At 47.6% G+C, this 27,900-nt stretch overlaps 1 protein-coding gene, 1 long non-coding RNA gene and 1 pseudogene across 3 annotated transcripts; 2 read left to right on the plus strand and 1 right to left on the minus strand.

Annotated features, from left to right (window-relative positions):
- Positions 1-1,821: 1,821 nt before the first annotated feature.
- On the plus strand, positions 1,822-20,910 carry LOC139061178 (micronuclear linker histone polyprotein-like). Of its 2 annotated transcripts, XM_070540828.1 has the most exons (5): positions 7,177-7,233; positions 12,354-12,372; positions 12,496-12,527; positions 14,212-16,206; positions 19,725-20,910. In XM_070540828.1, exons 4-5 carry the CDS (start codon positions 14,213-14,215, stop codon positions 20,131-20,133), a joined length of 2,403 nt encoding a protein of 800 aa, XP_070396929.1. In that variant the 5' UTR covers positions 7,177-7,233; positions 12,354-12,372; positions 12,496-12,527; position 14,212; the 3' UTR covers positions 20,134-20,910. The 2 variants fall into 2 exon arrangements, with proteins under 2 accessions (XP_070396928.1, XP_070396929.1); XM_070540827.1 differs by lacking the exons at positions 12,354-12,372; positions 12,496-12,527 and adding an exon at positions 1,822-2,339 and having other exon boundaries at positions 6,995-7,233.
- On the plus strand, positions 4,856-5,006 carry LOC139047158 (U2 spliceosomal RNA; annotated as a pseudogene).
- Positions 20,911-23,481: 2,571 nt separating the features above from the next.
- On the minus strand, positions 23,482-27,808 carry LOC139046898 (uncharacterized). Its single transcript, XR_011506975.1, has 3 exons — positions 27,542-27,808; positions 24,904-25,236; positions 23,482-23,585 (listed from the first exon to the last, which is right to left on the minus strand). It is a non-coding gene; the product is annotated as an uncharacterized lncRNA (long non-coding RNA).
- Positions 27,809-27,900: the final 92 nt, after the last annotated feature.

Raw genomic sequence — 27,900 nt, forward strand, 5'->3', positions numbered from 1 at the left:
GCTGTCGCCGCTGCCTGGCACCGAAAAATACATAGCAGGGCATAACTTTCCAGTGTTTCTTGAGGCAACTGTTTTAGAAGGGTTTTTCGCTCTCCAACTTTTGCGGAATTCACAGATCATTTCGTTCGTAAAAGCTGCTTGCCACTGGTCGGCCGCTTCCGCGGTTAACCCCTAAAGTATTGAGTAAAAAAGCCACAGCCCTATGCACACGCGAAGCACAGTCACAGCGTAAGCTGGAGGAGCTGAAGCTGAAGAGCTGAATATGGAGCTTAAGAGCTCCATTTTCTGCACCACGCACTACAGGGTCTTCGCGGCGAAGTCTCTTCGGGTCATTTTCACGAGAACGATCCGAACAGTGCCTGCCCTCCCCCCTGCGTCGACGGCGAGCTGCGGCTTGTGCTGCTTTCTCCACAGGGCTCTACTGAGCCCAATGTTGCCTGGTTGCAGCCGCGCCAGTAGCTCTACGATTCGCTTCTTCAGCAGAGGTTCGTACCCTGCGAGGAGGCCCCATAACATTTACCGAAGAGTAAACGCAGGTATCCAGACTACGTGGCGCACATGTCGCAAGAAACGGAGGAGGGAAACAAGAAGAGGGGAAGTGCGTCTCTTAGGTGGAAGACGACGAAATTTTAAAAAAAGAGAGAAAAAAATGTACTGTCTCTTTTTTCTTTTTGTTTTAAACCAAGAACGCCGAAGCATGCATTTAGGAAACAAGAATTCATTCAAGACTGGCCACATCGCATGCCTTATTGCCACGCCCGGCAGCAGTTCTCGCCATTTGCCTCAGATGTATGCGGAGTCTTATTCTGCACTAAGCAGAGATGAGATAACTTTGCACAATCTCTCTATGGTGCTGGCAAACTTCTAAAACTCCTACACTTGAACACACAATCTTGTTGCGATAGGCCGTCACAGCACCCACCGGTGTTTTAACTTCTTATGCTTTACGCAGCGACATGATTTAGTTGCAAGTGGAACTAAAACAAACAAGGCCGTCCATGCAGTAGGAATCAGCTCTAATTATAATGGGTCGTTAAGATGTACCGTATTTTTTATTTTTATTTATTACGTACTGCAGGACCGAAACGGGCTCAAGCCGGACAGGAAAAAGAAAGCTCCGCTAAGAAACCATCTGCTGCGCGCGCGCGAGTTAAGAATTACTGAAAGGAAGATGCAGCATGCATAAAACAAGGAAAAAAGTACATTTGAGTTTTCGACAAAACGTCATCATCGGCATGGCGGCTTCGTACACGTTCTCGGCGTTGCGGCGTTATTTTAAGGGTAGCACAGAGACTGATGCTGAAGCTTTCCGGTAAGACAGAATGAAATACTTCCCCTTCCCACATCGCAAGCGATTTTGGATAGAAATCCTCGATCCATCAAAAATGATTCTGAATGCGTCAAATTGGTCGAGATGCACACGAAGGTCAACTGAAACCAATACCTGCCTGTCCGCAAGCCGAAGAAAAAAAAAAAAGAAGACAGCGAGAGAGATAAATAGAGACCTAAGTAGTCTCGAAATCCTGGAAACGAAGATTGAGAACAAAAAGAAAATTGAACCCTGGGCAAGTCATTTAACCTCTTCAGTACAGTTGGGACGCAACGAGCAAGATGGCATGCCTTGTAGAAGGAACTCAAACGTGGAAAGTGCCCGTAACAGACAGGTATACCAACGACACTTTATGAACGAGCTGAAAGAAACAACAGCGGTACTGGTCCACCGCAACTCAAATCGCGCGCGAACGCTTCTTCGCAAACGATACTTTCACCCGCCGTACATTTCACGTGAAGCCGGCAATGCTAGAAAGAAGAAGAGCGAATAGCTCGCGACCGAGCGCGTGGCCCACCGGCTGCCGTGCCGCACGCTCTCACAAGTCCGCTGTCTCTCAGCCCTGCGAGCACTAGGCTCTTGGAACACTGTGCCCGACCACCCTCCTCCGCTACCAGTCCGCGCCCCATAGCCGGCCTGCTCGGCGGCGAGTCTGTCGCCTCCGGTCGAGCGTGCCGCACCGTTGCCCCGCGATTAGTACACGTCATCGCGGGCCCGAGGGATGGCCATGACCGCCAAGGACCACATGCGCCAGAAGCTCGACGAGCTCATGGGCACCGGCTGGGACGGCGTCAAGAACTCGCTCCACTACTCGGACCCCAAGGTGTGCCGCTGCTTCCTGCTCGGCCTGTGCCCGCACGACGCGCTCGCCGGCACCAAGATGGCCATGGGCTCGTGCTCCAAGATCCACAACTACGCGCTCAAGGCGGACTTCGAGAACAGCTCCAGGATGTACCGGCCGGGACAGCACCGCTTCTACGAGCTCACGGTGCTCACCTACCTGCAGAAGGTGAGCGGCCTCTTTCGCAACGGGCTCGCGCGGACCGGGAAGTACAGGCGCTCTTGGACGTGAGCTCGTGTCGCGTTTCGAGACGTCACTTTACGTCTACGGGGCAGGGAAATGTGAAACTTGTCGAATGAATCGTGTAACGTGCAAATATTGCCTTTAAAAAGGTGCAATGCTTGAAATGAGCACATCGCTCTTCGCTTTGTATTCATCAACGATGAATTACTTCGCTGCAGGCTGCAGGTACGCATGCGCAGACAGGGAGCGGCATCCTCGGTACCGGTAACTGTGCGAAAAGAGCAGGTAGTGAAATTTCTGCCAGCCGCAAAAATGGTTCACAGAAGTAGTCGCGCTATCTTTTCATCTCTTAAACTTCTTCCTCTTCAACTTTGTTTTCGTCGCAATAAGCGCGTGAAGAGATGCCACGATTTGCAGTTCGTGAAAATTTTGTCTTGCTACGTCGCTAACTCCGGAGCTAAGCTGATTGAATAGACAGCAGCTTTGTTAGCATTGCTGCTGCAGTTACGCTCGGCGGCCCAAGGCAGACCGCGCCCCGACCACATAAAATACTAAGTTCCTCTTATGCTGTTTCTCGCAAGAAAAAGTTTTTTCCTTGCTTATTGCAATGAGAAATATCGGCATCGTGTAGGTCTAATGCACCTTTAGCAAAAGCCAGTTGACAAAATGCGGTTATGTGTTAGATGTTTGTTTCCGAGCTACTTCGGAAGACGAAACCAGCGGATGGGTCGTAATTTCTAGCGTCGTCTGCTTCCCGAAACTTCCATTTTGGAAAGATCTGTATCTGGTTTCGTTTTAGGAAGCACTTAGTTATTTTTGTTTTATTTTAGTTTGGCAATTTTTTTCACTTTCGTGCAGGTGACTGTTTCGAACTCGTAAAAACAATGCGTAGCATGCGATATGGGTGCATTAACTCAGTGGTTCATGATTCGCTATGCATATTTAGATGTTCAATATACTGCTTGCTTGGTCGACAAGTGCGCTGCACTTACACCAATCAATTGAATGCTGTTTTTAAGAAATGCACTCGTTGAAATAAAAATTGAATTAGTTTCCGTTGCTTAGGGAGCAAAACCTACAGTACTTTCAGAACTCGTTCTGGGAAGCATTCACGTAGTTCCCAAGCACTAAAAAAGATTATCCTTTTTTTTTCTAACATCATCACGCAAGTTAATTACCGCTGCTGGTAAACCACCATGGCCTCCGAGATTAGCGCGCACTGGGAGTTTTTTTACTCCGGCCGTCCCATTCGCACGGAGAAAACGTAATTTCAGTGGTGAACGTGGAGGGCTCCTTCTCCGCGCCGCGGCGCTGGAACCCGAGATCTTTTCATGCGTCGAGGAGGCTTTCAATCGCTCCAGTGGTGTTGGTGCGGCTTGGATGAGGCGAGAAAAACGGTACTTTTCACTGCTATATTAGCCCTTCCTGATCACGAAATGATGGCTCAAGGTGTACGAAGGGCAAAGCACGTGCTGGCGGCTGTTTATTCTCAAATGCATTAGCTTTTTTTTTTTCTGTGCGCACATATACTCCCCCGAAATTCAAGTGGGCATGTAGAAGTGCTGTATCTTTTGCAAGAGTTCGTCATGAGACGCGCAGAAAATATACACAGCCACCAACTAGCCGACTACGTTTCTAGTGTTGGCTTTGTTAGCGGGCAAACTTCACTTGCAGGAATAGGTGCGCCAGTTCAAATGCAAATGCTCAAGGTGAAGTGTCTCTGAAAGTGAAAACAAACAATACATATTTCAGCTAAGGCGCAGCAAGCTTTCAGAAAGGCTTCATTGTGGATTTTAAAGAAATCCGCGTGTTCAGCTCGGTGAGTTTGCGTGCGGCGTGCCGCAGTTGAAAGGATGGCTGGAGCGAGAAATTGAGCGCGATGCGGAAAATGATAAATTATGTGATTATTTGCTCGTTCATTTGTACATTATAGTTGCCACCCAAGTAGTCCCTATCATTATTATGAATAGTATGGTTGAAATGGTAATATCGCTCGACACAAGAATAAAAAAAATTGATTCCACACGGTGAAAGTGGATGCCCAGCGAATCTGTTTAGCACACGACACAGAGGTGACAAAGAATTTTGAACAACTGTACGAACTCATTTGCCGTGCTATTTACGTACAGTCGCGGACAGAATAAAATGGACCACGGGATCTCCAAAAACGTTCAATTCCCGAGCAGCCTGTAGCAGTAACCAGTAAAACTGCCCACGACAACGTTGTTAGCATATTCTAGTCGAGGTCCAAAATGCAAATACAAGATTGCGTTGTGAGGTTGCGGAGATATTCAGCTTTATCTCAGATTTCATGGTCCATAATATTCTGTCCGCGACTGTACATTCACGTGCACGACGGTGCCGCCGCCCCGAGGAGGCGGAGGGAACTATAGACACGCATGACGTTTTGACGGGACCACCACCACGGGAGAGCAGAAGAAAAGTAGATGCGCAAGCGCTTGCAACGCCGACAAAGAGAGGGTGGTGCGAACGTAGACATGATCGGCGCAGGTCAAAGTGGAGTACCTGTTCTTATCAGCTTAATATCTGATGCGGGCTTTATTTGGGCCCAAAATATTAAACTTAGTTTTGCAATTTGGTGGAGTGCTTGAAGTCTACTTCTATAACTTATACGAGTCCCGTGCAACTAAAAACTTTCTACCCCGATATACACGAGAGCGATATGTGCAAGCTATGCAAGTCTGTTAGAGCCCCCCTTCAACACATGTTGTGGGGATGTGAAATATACCAAAATAAAATGGCAGTCTCCCCAGAAAATCTACGGGCGTGGTGGTCAGCCGTGCTGCTCAGCTCAGAACTCCAAGACCAACTTGGGGCCGTCCAGCGAGCCAAGGAAGCCGCACGGGAGCAGCAACTCCCAGTGGCCATCTAGGCGGCCCCAGGCCCGGGCCTCCCAATCGCCGGATTCTAAATAAAGTTATCACTTCATCACACACTCCGCGGGTAGGCCGGTATTGCGCTATCACCGGCATCAGCCCATGGTATTTTTGCCCACGAACACGAAAAATGCGCGCAAGCATAGCCATAAACAGCTTCTCTGTAAAAACTTCTGCCAATGATAACTCGTCGATGTTTCGCGTGCAGTTGATTTCTATATGTTTCCGTTTGCTCTACGCGTCCACTCGTGTGTACTTTTCGTGGTTCAGTGCATCGATTACCGCGGTCAGATTGTCATGCTCAACAGGGCTATCCGGAGGCGAGCTCCCTGTTGACAACCTGTGCAGCTTCTCTGTGGAGGAGGAGTCGCTTAAAAGAGCACTCCGGCACTTCAGCACGGGTGGCACTATTGCTCCTAAATCGAACGAGCGTGTTCGTGGACAGCAGGAGTACTGAATGACCACATTCAGTGCGGTCATCCACGGCGGCGTGAGCACGCCACATAAATATTTCAGTTGCACTCTTTCTCTTGAGAAGGAGTGCGTAGGTAGACAAGAGAACCGAACTTGAGGTGGCGACAGTACTTGAGATTTCACGTGAAGGAGGTCGTCATATACAGGGTGTCCCAGATAACTTTAGCCAACCTTTGAAAATATGCAAATGCCACGTAACCAAGGTAATGACGTTTGCCGTCACTAGGAGATACTCTATTTTTTTTCGTGCAGCCTAATTAGATTATTAGTATAGAATAATCAACACCCCGAACATTATAATTAGATGAAAAGTGTAAATGAGAAAACTGCAGAGCGACCTGAAAAACTCCCGATGCAGCTTTATGTTGCTCAATACGTCCTACATAAAGTGCTTTTCCGAGCGTGAAAGAAGCCCGCAAATGCACGCAAAGTTCATCGAGCGACCAGTCGATCGGCAATTTGTACCGGCGGCAACTGGTACCGCTGTGTCTGTTTCAGAAGCAGCGCTACCGGCGGCCAAGAAAGTTGGAAGAAAGAATTTCTATTTTCCCTCTTAATGCTATTAAGCGACACAATAGCTGGTGCCATATTATACGCAGTTAGTATGACGTTGTTTGGTCTGGTATCGCTTCGAGTAAACATTTGAAGGCGTGCGCAAGCAGTATTTCGTGAAGGAGAAAGAACATCAACTTCGTCTCTATAGACCACTTTGTGTTCCTTTGTTGCTGGGTTGCGCGCCCCCCTAACAAACAAGGGAAGAAACACAGGTTTTCTATCCTACTGCTCTCTTCTTACCGTTTCCTTCATTTAAATTGTTTCAGCTGTGCGCTGGTTTATAGATCGGATGCATAGCGTGGGGCAAGCCCATCGTAGCGGCTATGTGGGAGTAAGTGTCCAATAGTTTCGAAGCACTCTTGGAGAGCGTGAGTCTCACTCTTAGCAAGTTTAGATAAGGCCGCACGGCCTGAGTGAGTCCCATTGAATGGGAGCTTTTGTGAGGGCGAGTGAGTGCGAGTATTTGAACTACCAATTCCAAGTAAAACTGCCTGAGCCCGATCTTGGTGAGCCAGTGGGGCTGGCTGCGCTTGATTCCCACTGATCGATTCGAAGTAAGCCCTAAGCCTAAAGAAATACTTTGCGACTGAAATCTAAGTGAGCGTTGCATATTTTCCATGCCTCTCCTTCGTGACGGCTTCGTAGCACGTACACATCTTTAACAGGGTTTCTGCGCTACGAGAGTCGTCGTTCTCTTTTAACCTCTCGTGGCAGGTGATCCGCTCGTGTGAGATCCTTGACCGGGCCAAGAAGGGCCGCCTGACGCGGTGCCAGACGACCGCGCGCAGCAATCGCCACGGCGACAAGGAGGCCACGCTCAAGTCCTACGGAGACATGGTGGACAAGAAGCTGACCGAGGCCGAGGAACTCGGCAACAAGGGCAAAGTGCAAGAGGCGCTCGCTGTCATCAAGGAGGTCGAGCGGCTCAAGCGGCGCCGAAACCGACTCGAAAGGTGAGGAATACGCAGTCGGGTTGACTGCATGATTTCGTCACGTTCGTGTGTGCGTTGGCCGCTCCAGGCATCGATCAGGTTCTGAAGCTAATCGCTAACATCCCTAACCAACATCCATCCTGAAAATTGACCACCCCTCCCGCTTCGCTTGTCTGCCAACTGAAAGCAAACACTAGCATCGAGAGATCGCCCTCCGACGCTGAAAAACGCTGGATCATACAGCGCAACAGCTTATCCGTCTAAATGTCTACAAAGGTGGTGTCTAGAGCATGATGACCATGTCGTGTTCCGGGTTCGTGCAATCTCTTCTGGCGCTTGCAGCACACAAAAACTTGGCCTCTAAGATTGGCTTCCGTTACTCCAAGAAAGCCGTTGGGCGGGGAGCGATTTGGACGCCACCAATTAGAGGCGCTGGTTGCAGCGGCTGTTGTAGGATGCGATATAACACCGTTTAGTTGTCCTTTGTCTTTTCTCAAAGCATGCGCTTGTCAGTAAAATGCAGTACTCACACGCCGCAAGCAGTACTTTACGAGGGAAGCCTATAGCCGGCCACTCAAGCGGATTCCTCCCGCTCAGCGTATGAACGTTTTGTGCTGTTTACGTCAAGACATTCCACGTTTTAGAGCGCAGCTCTTAGGCGCCCGTTTCTGAGGCAAGCGTCGGCGTCGGCGTAACCGAGGGAACGAGCAAAGCGAATGATGAAAGAGCGAACGCATAGCGCAGCGGGGGTGAAAGACGCGAGTGAGAAAGCGGCGGAGGAGGGTGCAGCGGAACCGCGAGGCGGAAAGCGGAGGAGGAGGGAATGGCGAAAACATGAGAGGAAAAGCGTAGTGCGGCGGCGATGGCTGCGAGATGGCGCCAGAGTAGCGCGCGTCGTCTGGGAGATCTCTGTGCGGCGGCTGTTGTGAATCGCACCCACGCGTCACGCTGCCTCTCAAGCCTGTTTCACATGCAAGCGAAAATGCTCGCGAATCCTGCCGCCGCGCCGCAGAAATCTGTTTCGAGCGGCGGCGGCGGCACTAGCGGCGGGAGCGGCGAGGTTCGGACAAGTTAGAATTTTATCGCAGCGGCAGAGCGGCAGCATCGCTTCCGAACGGCCCGCTTCGACACGTGACCAGTGGAGCCCTAGTGCGGGAAAGCCTGCGCATATGACGATGTTTATTTACTTGCTACACGTAGTACGGGCAACATGCCAAGAGAGCTTTTCAGCGAATTGTTAATTGCTAAGCGCAGGATATGTATTTATAAAATAAAAATTTGAGAGGCAGGGACGAAGCAATGTTTATGTTGGTAGTCGCAAACTACCGAAACTGGCCGAAAATCCCGTGTTTTTTTGCCAGCAACATTGCTTATCGCAGCGGCGAAAAACGCGCGGCGGCAATGCATGCGAAACGAGACCTCGCGAAAAGCTTCGCAGCACTACACTGACTACACCCAATATTTTTTAGTGCACTGTGGCAACGCCGAGCCGCTGTTCGCTCCATTCGCTCAATCGCTTGTATGTGAAACAGGATTCCCGATCACCACATTAGCGAGGCAGCTGCGCCGCATTTCGCTCCGTTCGCAATGTGCCGCACGAGACAGATTGTCCGCGCCAGCCGGTATATCGCGAAATGAAAACACGCATACAGCTGCGCTCGAATTTCGCATTGGGGAGTATCGTGATCGTCGGTGTTCTTTATTTATGTTTTTGTTTACGAGTTGTGTCAGCTGGGAATAAGAGTGGTAACCACAAATGGACCTGCCCGGCTTCGTGGAGCTGACGAGAAACCCGAGCATTCAGAACAAAAGGGCACATTTACTTGCAACGCGTCGTAACAGTAGAACGTAAGCGTTGAACATTTCATATATCTATCGCAGGCGCACAAAACTGTTCTCTTTTATATTTGTATGGACAATGATTTGTGTATTTGTGTAGTCGTGAGAGAGAAGAAAAGGAACACCTCGTTCCTTTCTAAGCACTGAATCTATGAAAATGGACTAAACATCTTAATATGCAAAAGATAGGTTTACGGTCGATCATTTATGGCCTATTCGCATGTTCGTTCGCAAGCGAACTGGAAGTGCTACGAAAGCGTGGAAAAACAAGTTTTAAGCTTCATTACGGGAATAAGCGGCCATGGAAGTGTTCAGTTCAGTTTATTTCCAACAGAATGCTGGGGGTCCTCCAGGCAAAAAAGTAGACATAGACAACTTGAGGGGACCTGGGGACCCTTAAGTGTTAATCCTACTTCCTTATCCTCATTGGAGTCTATTCATGCTAGCGGTAACACTTAGTTACTATTTTACATTACCTAGGTAGTGATGCCAGAACGCTTATAAATGCCACGTGAATATGCAATTAGTGTTATAAAGCATTTTTTGTGCGGGGCGTTTGTGTCACTGCTCCGAGACACTACATAATCCTCATATTTAACCAATAATATTATCATTTGCGGACATTTAAATAGATCAACTTACTTTAAGCCATATTACGCGAATTGTCCCGTATGTAGGCGCATATTTTCGCTAAGGAAATATATTACCTCAATTAATAATCGTGCTAGTTCGTTGCCACTGCAACACGGATTTTTTTCCAGTTGTAGAGTTTATATATCACTGCTCTTTCCGTACTTCTATGCCTGTGGTCCTTGAACGTGTATCCCTTTGTTGATAGTTGGGCTAGCTGGTTGCTGTTTTTACAACACGATAGGGAAGGGGCATCGCTCAACACACAAAGCAAAAAATTAAGTAGACGGCGCAAATGACACCGAATATTCATCCAGATGCCAGAAAGGTACCTAATGTATTGTTGTTCCTTTTTTTAACTAACGTTACGTCAGTGGATTCTTTTTTAGAAGCATCGATGACGTTAGCTTTATCTTCTGCACGTTACCGAGCTTTATACACAGTGTCGATGAATTTGTAGCCGAAGAGAGAGCACCTACACCAGTAAGGCACCCATGACCACTATAGAGGTTGTTCTGCGAACGCATTTAACAGTTGGCAATGAATATCCCCAAGCTCGGAAACTTCTGTCACTAAAACTGTATGGACGTGATTTGCGCTTTCTCTGCGATCAGCCGGCCCAGAGCCATCCTAAATAAAAAGAGCACGTAAGCACACGTCACATTAGTCTTAAGATTCTCTGTAAGCTCTCACTAAACTTCAAACGGATGTTTAAACGTTCTAGTAGCTGACGAACACTTTTATATTTATTTTCTGGACATTAGGACAAAGTTCGGACATTTAGCGAACGCTGCTCGTGTCAGAGACGTTTGCGACAGCGTTTAAAGCAATATTAATGTCTATCTTCAGCTCTTTTAGCGGGACGACCAATAACCTATGTAAGGGGGCGCCACCATTCGGAATAATTGGGCTACTGGACGAACGGACCGCTATTGTACGCAGAGCGTAACTTTTGATACTCGTCATTTATGGCACGCCACAAAACAATGATTGAGCATCGAGAAAATAAAAAATAAAGAACTCCCCCACGCCCTCCTCTAAATATTTAGCGATTCGCCTTTGCATAAAAGTGCCGCTTACGTTGTTCCGCATATGATTGTTTTCGGGATGCACTTTGTCATCTATGGGTTTAGAAAAAAACAAAACAAGAAAGCGGCGGCAAATATGGTATTACTGGGTGAGTGGGTCGTACATCTTAAGAGAAAGCTAAGGCAACCTAGGCAATTTCTGAGCAACCGTTGCACCAATTTTAATGAGGCTTGTTGCAGTTAAAACGGGTAATATTCAAAGCAGGAGTATGTTTAGACAGGCTGGAAATATCTTTCTAAATTCTTAAAAATTGCAAAATTGGAACAAAAGAAAGCTCAGGTGTGACGTTTGTAACTGTTTATCAGATACGAAAACTGATACCGCAATAATGTAGACTGCGCCTAACTTAAGTAACGTATTATGCGCCGCTTTGTAATATACCACTAATTTACAAGTAGAACTGTTGCAGAACCCTCGTAAACACTAAAAAATTGACATAATCTGCAAATCCGTATATAAAACTTATCCGATTTACATGCTCTATCGGATGAAGTTTACAGAACTTCGATATATGTTCCTGATGCACAGTGAAAGATTTGGGAACTTCGCAGTTGTGGCCACTGGGCCACAATGTCGCGCAATGACACGAAAGGCATCTAGGCCCCCTATGGTTTCTCCTAAAAAATGTTTACTACAATTCATCCCAGCTTTAACCATGAAAAATATACCCAAGTTTACAATAATCAGGCGGCTATGACCGTTATTTGAATTCAAGTGCGCTAGTGCGCCTATAGATTTTAAAATTTGCTCCCATAAACAAGTTTCTCTTTTCTGAGTGTATGGTTGCCACTATATAATGATTTCATCTTCTTATGTAGCTACACCAAGTTGTGTTTGTCTATGTGCTCTCGAGTGATTTGCAACCAAGTCACAAAGTAAAATTTTGATGGCATTTGAGTGGGGAAGACATACATATTGAGGACGGGTTGCTAGTACTCTTACAGACCCCTCCACCCCCCCCTCCCCCCAATCATGCTTGAATAAGATACGGCTGTTCTAGATTGGAACGCTTGACACACTGTCATCTGTAATCGGATGCCTCAAATGTCAGATGCCTCAGTCAGATGCCTCAAAGGTGGTTAGAGAAAAACACACTTGCAATCGTCATTACTTTGTCACGTTGGACAGAAAAGTGCAATAAACGTAAATGGTATGTTACAGCTTTCTTCGTATTCAGTGCAATTAGAAACTAGTAATACATTCTGTTTATTGCGATGTGCAGAGCTTGGCAAATGGAGAATAAGGTGCCTAAGGGACTTCATGAATCCCTAAATCTCCTTTATTTTGAAGAGCAAGTCGCGCAACAAATTGCTGGATAAATGACGCGGCGGAACGACACAAACATGCCAAGGAACATGACCTTATTGCAAGTGCGATTAGTATGAAAAGAACGGCAAGATTTGTGTTCACTGCTAATATCGAATGACTGAGAGTGTTGAAAGAAAAGCCAGCCTCTTACCCGAGTATCGGCATCATTAACATTCCATAAAATATATTTAGCTTTTCTTCACTGCATACATTCTGAGGAATGTGCTTGCGATTGTATGACTGTAAAAAAACCGCATTGGTCTTGTCACGCGTAGGCTACTGCTGGGGACCTCGGTAAGTACAGTCGACGAAAAATCCATGTGCGCTTCGGGGTTTGTTTGAGAACCTTAATTTTCTGTTTATGCCACTTAATGACTGCTTCTTATAAAGCGATCTGACTGCAAGAATTAATCTCAGGTTTCTTTTACCGAGAAAACTTGAATTACTGAGTAAGTACAAGTCTCTCAGCGTTGCATGATGCCTTTTTCTTGCCGAACAATGTAAGTAGAGGCAGTTTCCTGGGGTTTGTTTGCAGTGGTTACTCTCTCCATTTTTTTTTTCATTCCTCCTCACTGACCACCTTGTGTGTGTGCGTGTGCTGAAATTGCATGGTGGTGTGTGCAGTGAACGTAACCACGAGGAATTGATAGCCTGTCCTTCTTGTTTTCCCTTTTAATGAATGCCTGCTCCGATGTACCAAATGGAACCACTGTGGCCGAAGCCATCAGTACCTTGTTAAAGGCTAATGCAAACTAGACTGAAGTTCACAGGAAGATGGAGGCAAGGAATGTCGTTGGAGCAACGTTTTGAAATACATACTTGTCTTTGTCAGGGTCGCTTACCTATCACAGACGCTGCTGGATGCTAGCAAATGTTGCCGATGATGTTAGTTATCTGTCGGTTTACTGGCATGTAGAGGTTTACCGCCCTGACAATATCAGGGGCAAACTAAAGGGTAAAGATCTCCTTGTTACTCGGAACTCGCATCCTTGTTAGAAAAAAATAGAGATGGCCGATAGCTGGAATAGTGAGATAGAAATAGATTAGTCAGATATGTCATACATATAATATCTGCTGAAATAAAACCTAGGACCATGTCGATAACTTGCGAAGTAGTTTAGGAGTATATAGAATCAAGTTTAATATTGTAGGGAAAAAGCGATAACTCAAGACTAAATGTATGAATCGGTGACGTTAAGGGCTTCCATCTAATGCAGACTTTTGTTCCTGCGCGAAGAAGCATGGCATTCTTTTAAATCGATCTGACTACAAGCCAGCGTACCTATCAGAGCATTGCAGAATACCTTGCTAGGAAGATAAAGTGTGTCGATCTTCCCGAAGAATAATACGTTACTCCTTCTTGTGCATAGCTGACGCCCCAAATCTCACATTTGTTCCCGAAGCTTGACCTTAACGTGGCGCATGACCCATTTGATACCTTGTCGGAGTCAATTCATTTCCCTAGTCTTCGAGTGAGATCGGTTCACAAGCATATTTAATATCGTCTTTAAGGAAACACTAAAGAGAAACGCTGAATCAGACCAGAGTGATAAATTGTTTTTTTAGGAACTCAACTTCCGTTGATCTTGAAGTAATAAGTTGATTATTAGCAGAGAAAAGAACGATCAAAGTTCATTTTTCGAATGTTGGGTCGGAAACCATTGGCCAGTACGTCAGTGTGATGTCATGGATTGCTCAAGTATGTTTTTGCATTTTGGCCGGAGCGTTTCAGTAAAAATGTTTGAAACTTGACAAATCCAATTTTTGGCTCCTTTCAAATACAATATTGTCCATCGTTACCAATAAAATTTATTATCATGTACGAGGAAATGGCGTCAAAATCCATGACGTCGCCTTGACATGGCTGGAGAATTTCTTGGTAGAGAGCCTTCCCATGGAGTGGCATTTCTGGCATTGCGGAAAGGTACTTTAGTCGCACGGTTCTAACCAATTTTACAATGAAAAGCCTAAGCCTTGGAGCTATAGATCGGTTCTAACAACTTCCATTTTCCACTCAAATTACGTATAGGGATCGAAAAATGAAACGTAAGCGCACCATTGTGCAAAATCATGTTCACTGATAAAGTGGTACCCCTCGGTACTGCCCTCCGTGCTCCATCTTTTGCCTCCCAGGATGCTGGACCGCAAGTCCAACGAACCGGTCAAGGAGCAGAAGCAGAACATCTGCGAGGAGTGCCAGCTCTGCATCGGCCTCGACGACAACGAGCAGCGGATCGCCAACCACTCGAGCGGCCGGCTGCACAACGCCATACTCGCCATGCGCCGAAAGATCGCCGAGCTCGCGGCCAGCCTCGAGAAGTCGCAGGTGCCGGGCGACTGGTCGCGCCTCGAAGCGGCGCAGCAGCAGTCGAAGCAGTCGACATCGCGCCTCGACCTGGCCTCGACCAGGGCGCACAGCTACTCGCCCAGGTCGTCCAGGTCTAGCAGCAGAAGCAGCCGTAGCCGAAGTCGCAGCCGCAGGAGGTCCTACAGCTCAGACTCCCGTAGCAGCAGCCGCAGCAGCGGCGAATGCTCGTCGACTTCCCGCTCTAGGTCACGTTCGCGGTCGCGCTCAGCGTCCCGGCACCGCTCTCGTAGGTCCCGCTCGGAGTCGCACGGCAGGTCGCGTTCCAGGTCACCGCGACGGTCCCGGTCGGGAAGCAGCTACAGCCGCAGCTGCTCGCGGTCTTGTAGCAGGTCCTACAGCCGTTCGTGCAGCGGGTCCCGTAGCTGCTCTTGCAGCAGTCAGTACACTGACAGGTCACAAGGTCACGCGAAGCACCGCAGTGTGTCCAGGTCCCGAAGTCGCTCTCACTCGAGGCACAGCCGCGGCCACAGCCAACAGAGCGGGGACCGCGAGCGCCGGTCGCGCAGCGCACGCAGCTCAGAGGCCTCGAAGCAAGCTCCAAACGACGCGGAAGTAAAGGAAGAGCTCGAGCCTACGCAGGCCTCAGAAGGCGAGCCGGAACAACCTGCCACGAAGGACGACTCCAAATGGTCTCGTTTACTAGAAATGGAAGCTGAAGGAACACCGACACGGAAAGATGGATCTCCAACTCCCGGGATCAAAGGAATAGAGTCTACCGAGCATGCTTTCGCGACAACAGATGACAGCGGAACAGAGACGTCGAAACCACTGTCTCCGGCGCCGAATTCTTCCAAGGCTGACTGCTTGTCAGCTTTAGAAGTGTGTGGTGGTACCTTCAAAGGTGGCCACAATGAAATCGACGCAGTCGACGCGAATTCTGATGTTGTGGACAAACCGAACAGCCCTGCTCAAGATCCCGCATTTGAGAACCTAAATCTAAGGCCAGGGGATGCGGAATGCGCTCCTGAAGGAGAGATAAGGGCTAAAAAAAATAAGTCTTCGTCCTCGCCTGAAGGCATGCACGCGCCGGTTATAAAAGAAACAATATCCGGCCGAACAAATGACCCACAGCCTTCGCAACACAAAGCGCGTAAAGGGAAGGCCAGAGTTGTAACTGCTGTCAAGGACTGGAAGACGATAAAGAAACCTGTAATAAACATTGCTAGCCTTCGGTTTTTTAGATTGCATCAAGAGAGCAAGAAAACGTCGCAAAAAGAACAGGTCGACAAAAATCTTGCTGCAGGACGGGCAGCCACACAAGTGCCGGACAGCAAGGCGCCTGCTGATGCCGATTCAACCTCGAAGATGGTTGCAAACGAAGCCTCAGAAAACGACACGACAGACTCCTCGGTACCAGTTCAAACCGAAGAATCCGAAAACGTGGGCACAGACGCGAAGCAGCAACCTTTGGGATCCACCACCGATAAGGAGGGTTGCACAACCGAGAGCTCCGACTACGACAAATCTTGCCAACAATGTGCGAAGCAAGAGCATTCAGGATCTAACAGCCCCTCTATCAATCATGAAGAGTCAGAGAATTTCATGACAAGGAAACCACACAGGGGTGTGCCAATGAGAAAGAAACGAGCGTCGCCGCAAAGGGAATCGACACAAACGGAGGACTCTGGTGACGAATCTTGCTGTACTGAGTCGAGTACCTACTACCAGATAGTAAAAAAACCCAAGAAAAAGCCTGCGAAGAACCGAAAGCGATCTCTTCACAAGAAGATGAAATTAGAAGCTGCTAGGATGTCACGAAAGTAAGTGGCGCAGTATGTTTTTCTTGCTTTCAGTCATATTACTGCACAGAATAGGCGTCAAGGACCAAGGTCAAATTTTAAGTGGAAGGCCCTATGCCAAAAGTGCAGGGTCTGTAGTCGCAAAAGGCTCCCGACGATAGAATCGTTTGTGACAGAAAATTCCAGCAAATTTTAATGCTTTTAGCGTTTTAGCGTTTCACGTTTTAGCGCATATTCCTTGTGACTACGAGGCCAGCTTTTTCTATGAAAGCTCGCCTTATGGCACAACCTTTTATGCACGTGCCACAAGGAACGTGTTGAGCTTGAACTTGAGGGCTGTTTTCTGGTACGTCACCCGTAACGAGCATTCACAGCTGTATATGGCAGTGTAGAGAAGGTCCGCTTGTAAATGAGGACGGGTGCACTCTGCTTTCAAGGTTGGACAAGTCCATTTTAAGTGGCGAGCATTCGCTTGCCTTCTGTCATATCTACGGAGAAATTTGAACATGCTTCCTCCAGTGCTTTCTATAGTATAATAATTTGAAGGTAACAGGCAAAGATTTTGTGAATGCAGCACCAAATTTGGAGAAAAATTAAAAAACGCCAAAAGCTATGCTCGAAAACGACCATTTAGGTAGAATTCTAAGATACTAAACAGTGAAGGGTGTCAAGCCTTACAAATATAAATATGGGGCCAGTAATAGTGCCCGGATTTTGCAAGGATTCAGTGGTCTGCATATACTGAAGAGTGGTGACTTCAGGCTTAGTGTAGTACATCCATGAAGAATAACTAGAAATTGTGATAACACGTTACCTAACGCTCACTAGGGATCGTAAAATCTTACAAAAGCTTGCTCTTTATATGTGGAGAACACGTACTGGATGGCCTTCACGCACATCCAATGACTGGAACCACCTACCCTCAGATATCGTTTCCATTTCGTACCATCACTTAGTTTATGCAACCATACACAATTACTTATTTTATGACGCATGAAGTGCTTTCTTTTTTCCCTTTTTATACTCTGTACTTCGCATTGTACCTTTATTCGAATCTTCTGTTGTGTTAGCCTAACATTGCCACCTGATATGTATTTTAGCTGTTAATACATTTCATATTTTGTTTCGTTATTTTAGGAGCCCACTCCCCTCTGGAAAGCTCTGTGGGCGTGAGGGTAAAATAAATAAATAAGTAAATAAATAAATAAATAAATAAATAAATAAATAAATAAATAAATAAATAAATAAAGACGACGATCCCTGTGACTGTAGTGGGAAAGTACTACAACCTTGTAGGACTCAAATGAAGATTTTAGTACCAAATCATGGCAATGTGGGCTCGTTTTCTCGAAGTCTGAACTACTGCGCAGATGCTTGTTTTGAACGGCGCTATGAATGACACCAAACATTACTACAAGCGGGCGTATGACAGAAACGCTCGTACCACTTCCTCACTCGAGCTCCAAATCCACGTTGTTCACAGTAGTTGTAGAAAATTGCCGGTAAGCGTAATGACCAAACTAGTTGCTACATCCTCATAACAGCGCCGTGTAAGGTTCGATTCACAACGTCGTCTTCGTCCCGTCACTATCACAGCACCGGCGTCCGTCACGACAGTGTTTCCACAGCCGTATCTCATCCAAAAAGCACGCCAGCAACGTTGTCGATGCTCTTAACGTCGCCTGCGTCTCATTTTTGAAGACAAACCGGCGAGGAAACAATGACCTATGGCTAACGCTCTGTGTCGCGACGGTTACCTTCGCGATACACCGTATGGCGTATGACGTTTGATGACTTGTGAATTCGGCCGACGGCTTTAATCGGAGCCATCAGCCACCCATCAAGTCATCGTTACAGCACCATCGTCTGTCTATCCTTGCTGGTATATGCTCAAAAACATGACGCCGGCTACGTTAAGAGCATCGTCCCACGCCACTGGCGAGCCTTTTCACTGCTACAGCAATTATATGAACACTCCAAGCACGTTTCTGCCGTCGCCGTGAGGTTCCGTATGAGTGAAAGCGTGCGAGGGTGAGACGGCGAACGCTTTTCAATCTCGCGTGCACGAATGACGAACGCCGCCCAGATGCGTGCCCTCTGCTGTGGCGCGCTAGGCAGGGGGGTCAGGAGAAGGAGGAGGGGGGTTCTTCTCGGGCGGCTGCTAGGGTGCCTCGATATCCTTCTCGCCCGCCTCTGCGTGAATAGTGCAGAGTGGGAACAACCGCGGCGTCTACTACGGCGTTGGCCGCGCGAATCGCAGACGCCGTAGTATGCACCTTTGGCGGACGCCGTAGGGACGCGTTGCCGGCGCTCGTGCGTCTTGAAGCGATCTGCCACGTGACCAAAGTGTGCGCCCGCACGGGCCTCATCGTCAAAGCTATTTCTGATGTTTGCGGAGTGCGCGTACTGCCGGTAGCTTCGTACACGCTATGCTTTCGACGTTTCGTTCGCGTTGAAACGACAGGTGCACGGAGGTCAATTGGATCGCGGCTGCTGCCGCGATTCCTAACTCCAGCGTGTTCAGACACACTTTCCACTGTCATTGATCTAGATGTGTTCATGTTTACCTGGGCGCGTGTGACACCATGCTGGTTAATTTAGTTAAAACAAGTTGACGGGTTGGTTTGTTTGAATTCATGATGCAATGTGTTAGCGCGAGCGAACAAGGACTTAGAAAGAAGCAGGCACACCAAGACAGCACTGTCTCTCCGTGTCTGTTTCTTTCTACCTCCTCGTTGAGTCACGCCTACATATTCTACCATTACTAATTTAATTAGTAAGTGAATGCTCACTAGCTTATGCGGTAGATAAAACTACTATCCTTACTTCGTACAGTTATCTACTAATTTGCTCTCGCAATGGGTGCTCCGCCTTTCAGGTGGAACTGCGATTTTTTAGAGAAACTGGCGATGAAACGTTCTCTCCTGACAGACACCGGTGGCGTGGTGGTGACAGAAAGGGGAGGATGACTACTGTTCAAACCTTATAAGTAAATCACAAAGGCAAAAGTGTACGTAGGAGTAGAACAAATACAAAATTATCATACTCGTCTCAGTCGTCGTCGTAGTCATCATTATCAAAATCATCATCATCCCCACCACCACCATTGCCACCCCTACTTTTTATGTCCACTCCAGGACGAAAGGCTCTCCGAGTGATCTCCAATTGTCCGCCTTACGGCAGCTGACTCCATCCTATGCATAGACTTAATTTCACAGACTATATCCGCGGTTTATTCCCGGTAGGATATTTGTCAAAGAAGCTAATAACTTTACCAAGCCATCTTTTTTTGTTATGCTATTCATTTTCCCTGGAACTGCTTGCGTCATTATACTCGTGTTTGTTGTGTTCCTACGTGCTATAGGCATTGCATGCTACCTTGAATAACGCCGGTGTTACTTGTCGCAAGTATCAAAGCCGTCACAGGTCAACACTACTTTTTAGTGTAAGCGCAGCGTGCCTTGAGATACACGAGATTAGCTCGAAGTATGTGCGTTACAACATTCTGTCGATATACAAAGCATGCTCATCGTACGCAGGGCGGACACCCGCAAGTCGTCGAGACGTCGTGTCGAATCGACCACCGAGGAGGAGGAGGACAGCGAGTCTTGCACGTCGAGTGACTCCCCACCGGCGAAGCGCACCAGAACCAAGAAAAAGAGGACGCGCCAGAGCCCAGCTGCGAAGAGAGACGGCTCCAGTAAGCGTAGCGCACGATCTGCTACGACTAGGAAGCCTTCGAAGAAGAAAGGCACCACAGCCAGCAAGAAGGGACGGAAGGGGTCAGCCGGTGCCAGGTCTTCAGCGAGGACAAGGTCGAAGAGAAAGTCGCCCAGTGACACGTCGTCTTCTACTTCCTCGACGAGCGTCTCTGAGGAACGCAGGACCAGACGCAAAGTGAAGCCGGTGAAGAAAACGAAGAAGGTGAAGCGAAAGAAGTGCAAGTGAATGAAGGACGATGCAGTTTTCTGAGGCTGACACAAGGGAAAGACGCAGTTTGTGGTATTACCGAAGGCGGAAAAACTAGTGAAGTAGCTGGACAGAAAGACGTGTCCGTTGTGCGTGCTCTAAATGTTTCAAGTTCTGACGGTGAATGTGCACCGAACGCGAGGTGAATGGTGAATATTTTAATGCCTCTGGAATACGAATGCGATGGCGCCCACGTCTGTGATACAGCTTAGAGCTGTAGGTGTGAAAATGAGTGTTTGTTGCGGGTGTGTGAAAAGACGAACGGTAACACGCATGTGACTTCATAAGGTTGTAACAAGCTTGGATTTGTAGCGTACAATGCAATTGGCAAAGAAGCAGATATAGGCAGCGCAGTATCACTGCGGTCAAAGACATCGTCTGGCATGTCAAGCACCAGTTGACACACCAAACCTTGCTGTGCTTGGTCCGACCAAGGATTCCTGCCTAGGGCCAAAATATCGAGGCCGAGGCGACTTTCTAGATAACAGCACCAAGAAGAGATGGCAGGGATGTCGCACGGCTCGTCCAGCCGCTGTCCTGTGGCCCATACAGCAACTCCTGTCGATCAAGGCAAGCCTCAGAAGCAACAAGCTTCAGCACAAAGGTCTAGGCTGTTGTGTTTCTGTATGTGGGACAAAAAAACTGTTTGAGCTTTTGGAACTGCGCACTGAAAGTGCAACCTTGAGCACTTTTAAAATGAACCTCTTTCTTTGTACAGTTTTTGTATCTTATCACTAAAATGATTTTACAAGGCAACTTCCGGCGAGTGCTTCGCGTCATTTACCTGTGTTGAAAAAGCGTCTGTACTTGTCCCCCCTTTATTAGGCATGCTACGCTAATGAGCATGATAGTATCTAGTACGGGTACTCGCACACGCAATATCTGCGTGCCTGCAGCACTGAATTTGTGTTCAGTGTCGTGGAGGCTGCCATCCCCTCGTTGATATATAGGACGCACGAGTTTTGTAATTGCACTTCATTTTGTTTCGCAAAGTGGATACTTCAACGGCTTTCAAAAAGAGTTTACCGTCCAAAAATCGTCACTCCGACCGACTACGCCACCAAAAAGGGGGGTGGGGGGTGGAGTGGGGTATTTTGCAAGAGTTCACTAAATGGACTGTCCATATTGGCCACCGCTGATTGGCTGGAGCACTGCCAGTGAGGAGGAGACGGCACCCTCAGCCAGTCGCTGGTACAACTCCGGCCAATGAGCGGTGGCCGACATGGACAGTCCACTACGTGGACTCTTAAGTTCTCTCCCCCTCCTCTCACCGCCCAGTGCATCGACCTGGTGTGTCTCAGTCTCCCTCTTTTGCGCTGTTTCCATGCTAATATGAACCAACCAGCACGACGTCGCACCCTTTCTACAGCTCACGTCTGACATGACTGCCTCCAATCAAAATTCCAGCAGGATCCATCTCGCGGTGATTGTCGGTGTTAATGCGATTAGCATTGAAGCAATGCAGCGGCACGCCGTATTGCCACCTGAGAGACGCGTCATGGATGAGGCATATACGCAGCCAGGCTTCTCTGTAGGCACGCATCGCCATCTAGCGACGCCGCCGCGAAGTCCTCCCATTGCGCATGTGTGAGTTCTATTCCCCCCAGCACCAGAAAATTCCTTAGTTATTTCTTTCTTATTGAGGAGCTACACGTACCATGCGGTACATGCCCAGTGGTCCAAGTTGGGGTCAAAGAGGTTTACTCAAGAATGGCATTACCCATTGGCACATACCCATTGACCCAAGTAAGAGGAAAAGAGGTTCATTGATGAGGTGACCTACCTAGTGAACATACCCAGTTATCCCAGTTGGCGTCAAACAGGTTCTTTGAATAGCGACACATTCTAGCGACCCAAATTGGCGTCAAAGAGATTACTTGAAGAGTGGTTCATACCCAGTGTCAAATACCCACCGGCACAAGTTGGCACAATGACTGGTTTTGAACTCCTCAGCACAGCAGCCCGATACCCTACCCATTAGAACTATAACTTAACTATAGTCACCCAATTTGGGCGAGAAAACGGCTAGAGGCACAAATAGACAGACAGCCAGGCAGACCCCGGAAAGCGCCTAATGTATCCTAAGAATGCTAATCGCCTCGAAGCTTCCCTGTAGCGGGTACTTCGAAGCTTTCACTCCACGTCCCTCTGTTGTTGACACACTGACTGTCCGTCCCTCACTGTAATCATCCCAGAAACATCGGTGTCCCATATCAGGGCCTTCCTGTAGTGATAACGCACCACAATACGTGTAAAAGCAAATACTGCTAAACGTCACAAGCCGCTGGTTGAATCAGTCTCTGAGAAACATCGCGAGGAGACAAAAGTTAAACGCCTCCCTTTTGAAGATCCAGTGCCCCTGCAGGAAGAATAATCTCCCATGGACGCAATGTAGCAAGACTTGACGTAGTAAGACGACTTTTTGGAGGGAGGCATCATACCTTTGCTCCGTATCATCGTATATTTTACAGCAGAATGCTGAAACCGGCGTTACCCATTTACTTTACCCCTTGAAGCAGGGCTTCTCCTGGATTGGTATGTGACCGAGAATATGCCTAACGCTTACTTCTGTTTCTCAAAGTATTAGTATGGCTTGGACATGTGCTATCTTTATCTGTATCTGCGGATACCTTTACGAACATTTCCTGGTTTTTATGGTGTCAACACGAATCCACTCGCAAGCATGGTTGTGTCGAGCAAGTGGCAAACAGCAATACCACCCACACATGATTCTCTAAAACCACCGCCCTGCGTCCAATGAGTTTGGACAAGCACAAATACATTAGGGATACAACGTACAGATAGTAAGCGAAGTTTCTGAGAGACAAAGGATAGGCGGGTCATTAATTTTTTATCAGCCCTCATTGTTTTTAATGCGAAGCTTTTTTTTTATCCGTTTGGGTGGTGGGCGGCTTTTGATCTTGCGATTGATGGCTGGACTGAGTAACTGCAGAGGCTTTATTTCTGAGTTCCTGGGTTGCTGCGTTACTGTCAAGGCAACAGTTAAACCGAAGCTTTTTGTGTGGCGTCCATCGGTTCTAGATGGCATGGTCGCTGGTGTAGGGGATCGGACTACAGAGAGGAGGGCACGGGTAATGAGGGGAAGACAGAGGGCGGCGCTGCGAGAAGGAAAGCGGGAGGAAAGGTAGTGACGTGCGACGACTGATGGGCGTAAGCGATAACATCGTGGTGAGAGCTGACGGCTCGGCACGATGCGACACGATGTTTCGGGTAAGTGGAGTGAGAGCGCCTGCACAGTAAACGACCATCGAAGAATTCACGTAACTTGGAAAGAGTCTCTATAGCAGCCACTCGAAGATTCCACAGCTTGTTGGCTTCGTTTACTTGTTTTATTAGGCTATAGAGCTTTTCCTATTTACAAACGACTCTGATTCTTCGAACTTCCACAGTCGTCGAGCATTCACAGTGCGCTGTAACAGAAACAAATGTAGTTGCTCAGTTGAATAGAAACATACAATACCCCCCTTTTTATCAGTACGCATGCCGCGATGCAATGGCGATGTCACTGCAAGTGTGAAATCGCATTTAGCTTTATTGTGCGAACACACGAGGGACAATTGAGCCAACCACAAAACAAGACTGTGTCCTCTCTGTGCTAACACGTCGTGTCATGTTTATCCCTTCAACAACTGTAATCACCATTCGTCAATGTCAATTCTTAAGTACATGGCAGTTTTGCTTCTTCGTTAGGTCTGTCAGCGTGCTTACATACTTCTACTCTGTCCCGAATGAAGTCACTTGATGCTGGCGCATAGACGTGTCCGTTCGCATCGTCGGTTTCTTTTTATTTCGCTCGAAGGTTAAGGCCGATTTGGTATATGCGGCCAAGCGTCCCCGGGTATGAAGAAAACATGGCTGTTAGTTGTGTCAACACAAGCGGCATCCCGTTTGAGTTGAGGACAGTTGAGCTCGGTAAATAAGTTAGTAGAGCGTAGGCACTCGGTGGTTCCTACTTATGGACCGTATAAATAACAAACAAGCATAACTAACGCATTTGTGTCAAAACAGCGAGATCACAAGACATAGACATAATGTGGTAACAATAAGGTATCGACATCTTTCCTCTATCGTATATTACGCTTTGTTTGTGTAAGAGTATCATTACAGATTCAGGGCGTTTTACTATGCTGGGCTGCGGTCAGAAAGTAATTTGTTACACCAAAGTATATGGGCTGAATGAAGGGCCTAGCCCATTGATACAGCAAAGCAGCTTTATGTGAAGCCTCTATATCGAAATCTATACGAAAGAGCGAATAGTATTCGTTGCATTATGCACTTCATTATAACAATCATGCCCAGTACAGCTCCCAGATGAAGGAAGATAATTGCATTGGTATTAAGCAAACGTTACTTGAAAGTTGCTCACAGAAGGAAACTTGTGCGTTGATTCTGTGCATTTCGCTTTGAGTACGCTTGCGCATGTATAGGCAGCAGCTGAGCTGCGTGGAAAAATACAGCTAAGAAAAAGAGACTTAAACAGTTATAGTGCACAAACGAAGATTCTCGTACGATATATTTTTTTTGTCAACATCAATCGTGACTAAAAATGCTCATGGTAATGGATTAAGGAGCAGGCAGCACATAAGGAAAGAAGGGTTCAGAACCGCACAGACATCCTACCTAGATCTGATCCCATTGAAAAATACACACCGCCTCGAAACCCGCCCACTGCGGCAGAAAATGTGGCGCTCGTCAGCTGTTGCGTTACGGCACTGACTTGAAACGCACCGGTTTTCACCACCATCCGTAACCACCATAGCCACCGTAACCACCGTAGCCGCCGTACGAGGGCCACCCATATCCGTAGCCGTATCCATAGGAAGGCCACCCATAGCCGTGTCCGTAACCATGGCCGTAACCATGGCCATATCCGTGGCCATAGTGTCCGCCATGGTATCCGCCGTGATGTCCGTGGTGGTGATGCAGACCGGCCAGCCCGAGAAGGCCGAGCCCTCCAATGCCACCCAAACCAGCATGACTCAGCGCTGCCAGAGCCAGAAGCTTCTTGGTCTTGAACGCTACGCTGCTCGCAACCAGCAACAGCAAAAGTCCGGGCAGCGTCTATGGTAGTCCGATAAAAACAAAATTGAGAAAATATATATCCTGCGGGATAAAAGCTACGCAGCGAGTTTATTATACAGACTCAACAACACAACATTCAAAGTATTGCAGTAAGTATTAAGCCGAACAGGACAGAGTATGCCACTAACATGTACTCTTGAAGTGCTTCTTTGCGGGCTAGCTGGTGAAACATAGCTATGAGAAGCGCGCAAATTCACGCGCATCCAGAGAAGGATAGACAAGACTAGCATCATTACCAACTGTTTCAGTAGGTTTTCGTTGTCAATACATTGCACACAATGCCTCCAAGACATGCGCAGAATTGCAATACAACAGGTGAAAACACGAAAAGAAACAGATATATGGGTTTTCGGTTTCATGTCGCAAGTTGCATAGTTACACATACTGCACAATACCATACTATACGTATCTATATACCGGTCAGAAAGTGGCTAGTAGGAATTCGTGACTTTAAACTAAAATTAAAAAAACACTCATTTTGCTTTTTTTATTTATTACATGTTGTCTTGCGTTCCTACCCATGCTCAAAAGGTATTGGGTGCAATATATAGGCGACCATTGAAGGCCTAATAAAGCAGTTGGTAGTGTTGCTCATCATGTCTGACCTGTTTGTGTGTGTGCGTAGAATTGTGCGCCTTTCTTTTATTAGCTGATAGATGAATTGATCAACAGTTGTCGAATGAAAGATACGTCGCTGACGCCAACGTTTCGACAAGGAGACCCGCCTTCATCGGGGCACTGATGCGGGCAAGTCTCCTTGTCGAGACGCTGGCACCAGCGACACATCTATCATGCGACAACCGTTGATTCGGATAAGCATTGTATCTGAGCTTAGCGTAATGTAAAGCCAAGAAACATGGATAAGAAAAAACGAAGTGCAGTGACAGCCAGTTTTAAAATGCATAACACAGTATTAGGTTATCGTGCGCATGTTTGTACTGTTTTCTTTTCTCTTTGGTTTCTCTTTCAAAGCGTTCAGTACACTTCAATACCTTTCTCTCACGGAGAAGATATTCCTCAAGCAGACGCACGTCTCATAAGATTAATTCTTGTTTCTTATATAATTCATAAGCAAACTGGGATGATTTCGACCTGGCGTTACATATGATCTTGTTTCACATTGTCAAGTTCCTCTTTGTACAAGCGATTTCTTCTTTTTTCTCCTGGCGCGCACTTACGTCGCATGACTTTATCTGCAAGATTTGGCTCGTGCCGTTGCTCCGGTTTATTCGCTTTGTCGTTGGCCCAACATGCGCATTTTTCTTTTAGCGACCTTCACACGACCAGGTGTACCATGCCCAGTGCGTAAGTCTACACGGCTCATCAGCAGCAGCGGTTCCCCTGCAGACACCAGCGTGATTGTACAGGGTCAGAAAGGGAGACACAATCTCTCCCACGCACTTCATTGCGTGCTTACAAGAAGTGTTCATGCTCTTAAGCTGGGAAAGATCAGGTGTGACGATCGAAGGGCAACATCTCAGCAACCTGCGGCTCGCAAATGACATTGTTCTGTTCAGCAACGCTGGAGATGACATGCAACGAGTTGTCGAGGGCCTTAACCTACAGAGTGTATGGGTAAGTCTAAGAATTGACGAGCAGAAGACTGGGATAACGTTCAGTAACCTCGCAAGGAAACGAATACTCGTGATTGGCACCGAGCCTCTGGAATCTGTGGGGAATTACATTTATATAGGCCTATTGGTGACAGGGGACCCAGATCAGAAAAGAAAATCTACTGAATAAGAAAAAAATTATGACAAAACTCATGTTACGATGAGTGTCGACGATAACGCGCATAGAAACCAAGCCTGAAGTTGAAGCATTGAATGCGAAAGCAAGGTTTAGCGTTGCGCTGAATACGTTTCAGAATGGCGGCCTCATGAGCAGCGTACCGGCTGTCGCACCTGTGCAGGCATCGCACCTCGACGGTTCGCGAGGTAAGAGCCGAATGAACAGCGTCGGCATCGGTCACGGTCTACGGCAAGGACTGCATAAATTTAGCGCTTGACGTTCACCGCAGTGTGGAATGCACGCAGATTCTCCGCAGGAACCCGAACGCATGCTGTGCGTACAACGTTCGTGCCAGCAGGGGAAGCCAAAAAATACTGTCCTGGCTTACAAAAAAGGAATCGCTTTGCCATTACTATATACCGGCTCACTCACGGCAATAAGCTAACGCTGACCTCTAAGAATTGTCGACTTTGCGTTGACGCCAAATAAAAAACATGCTAGCTATACACGCGAACTAAAGAAACGCCTTGCAAAGATTCAGCTGCCCACTCACCGGAATAAGCTTCATGATACAGGTGACTCCGTGCCTGGCTCGCCGTGGTCCTTATATGGTTCCCGTACCGGCGCGGAGGTCCTCACGCCTGAGGCACTGAACTGCCGTCTGTCCGACTCGAGAAGCAGAGAAATGCGAACGACGCTCCCACAGCCCCTCGGTTCGGAAAGTTTTTCTTTTCTCTCCCCTCCGCTACGAATAACGAACGAATCGGGGCCGATGGCGACAAGCAATGTCCGCAGGTGGGGCCTAGCTGGACCTCGATGATTTTCGGCCAAGCTCAGCCTTTAGTTTTCTTTGTCTCTTTCTCTCTCTCTTTTTTTTTGTTCTAGCCGCGGAACCTAAGAAAGCGTTCCAAA

The sequence above is a fragment of the Dermacentor albipictus genome, chromosome 6 (assembly GCF_038994185.2).
Source record: "Dermacentor albipictus isolate Rhodes 1998 colony chromosome 6, USDA_Dalb.pri_finalv2, whole genome shotgun sequence".
Lineage (NCBI taxonomy): Eukaryota > Metazoa > Arthropoda > Arachnida > Ixodida > Ixodidae > Dermacentor > Dermacentor albipictus.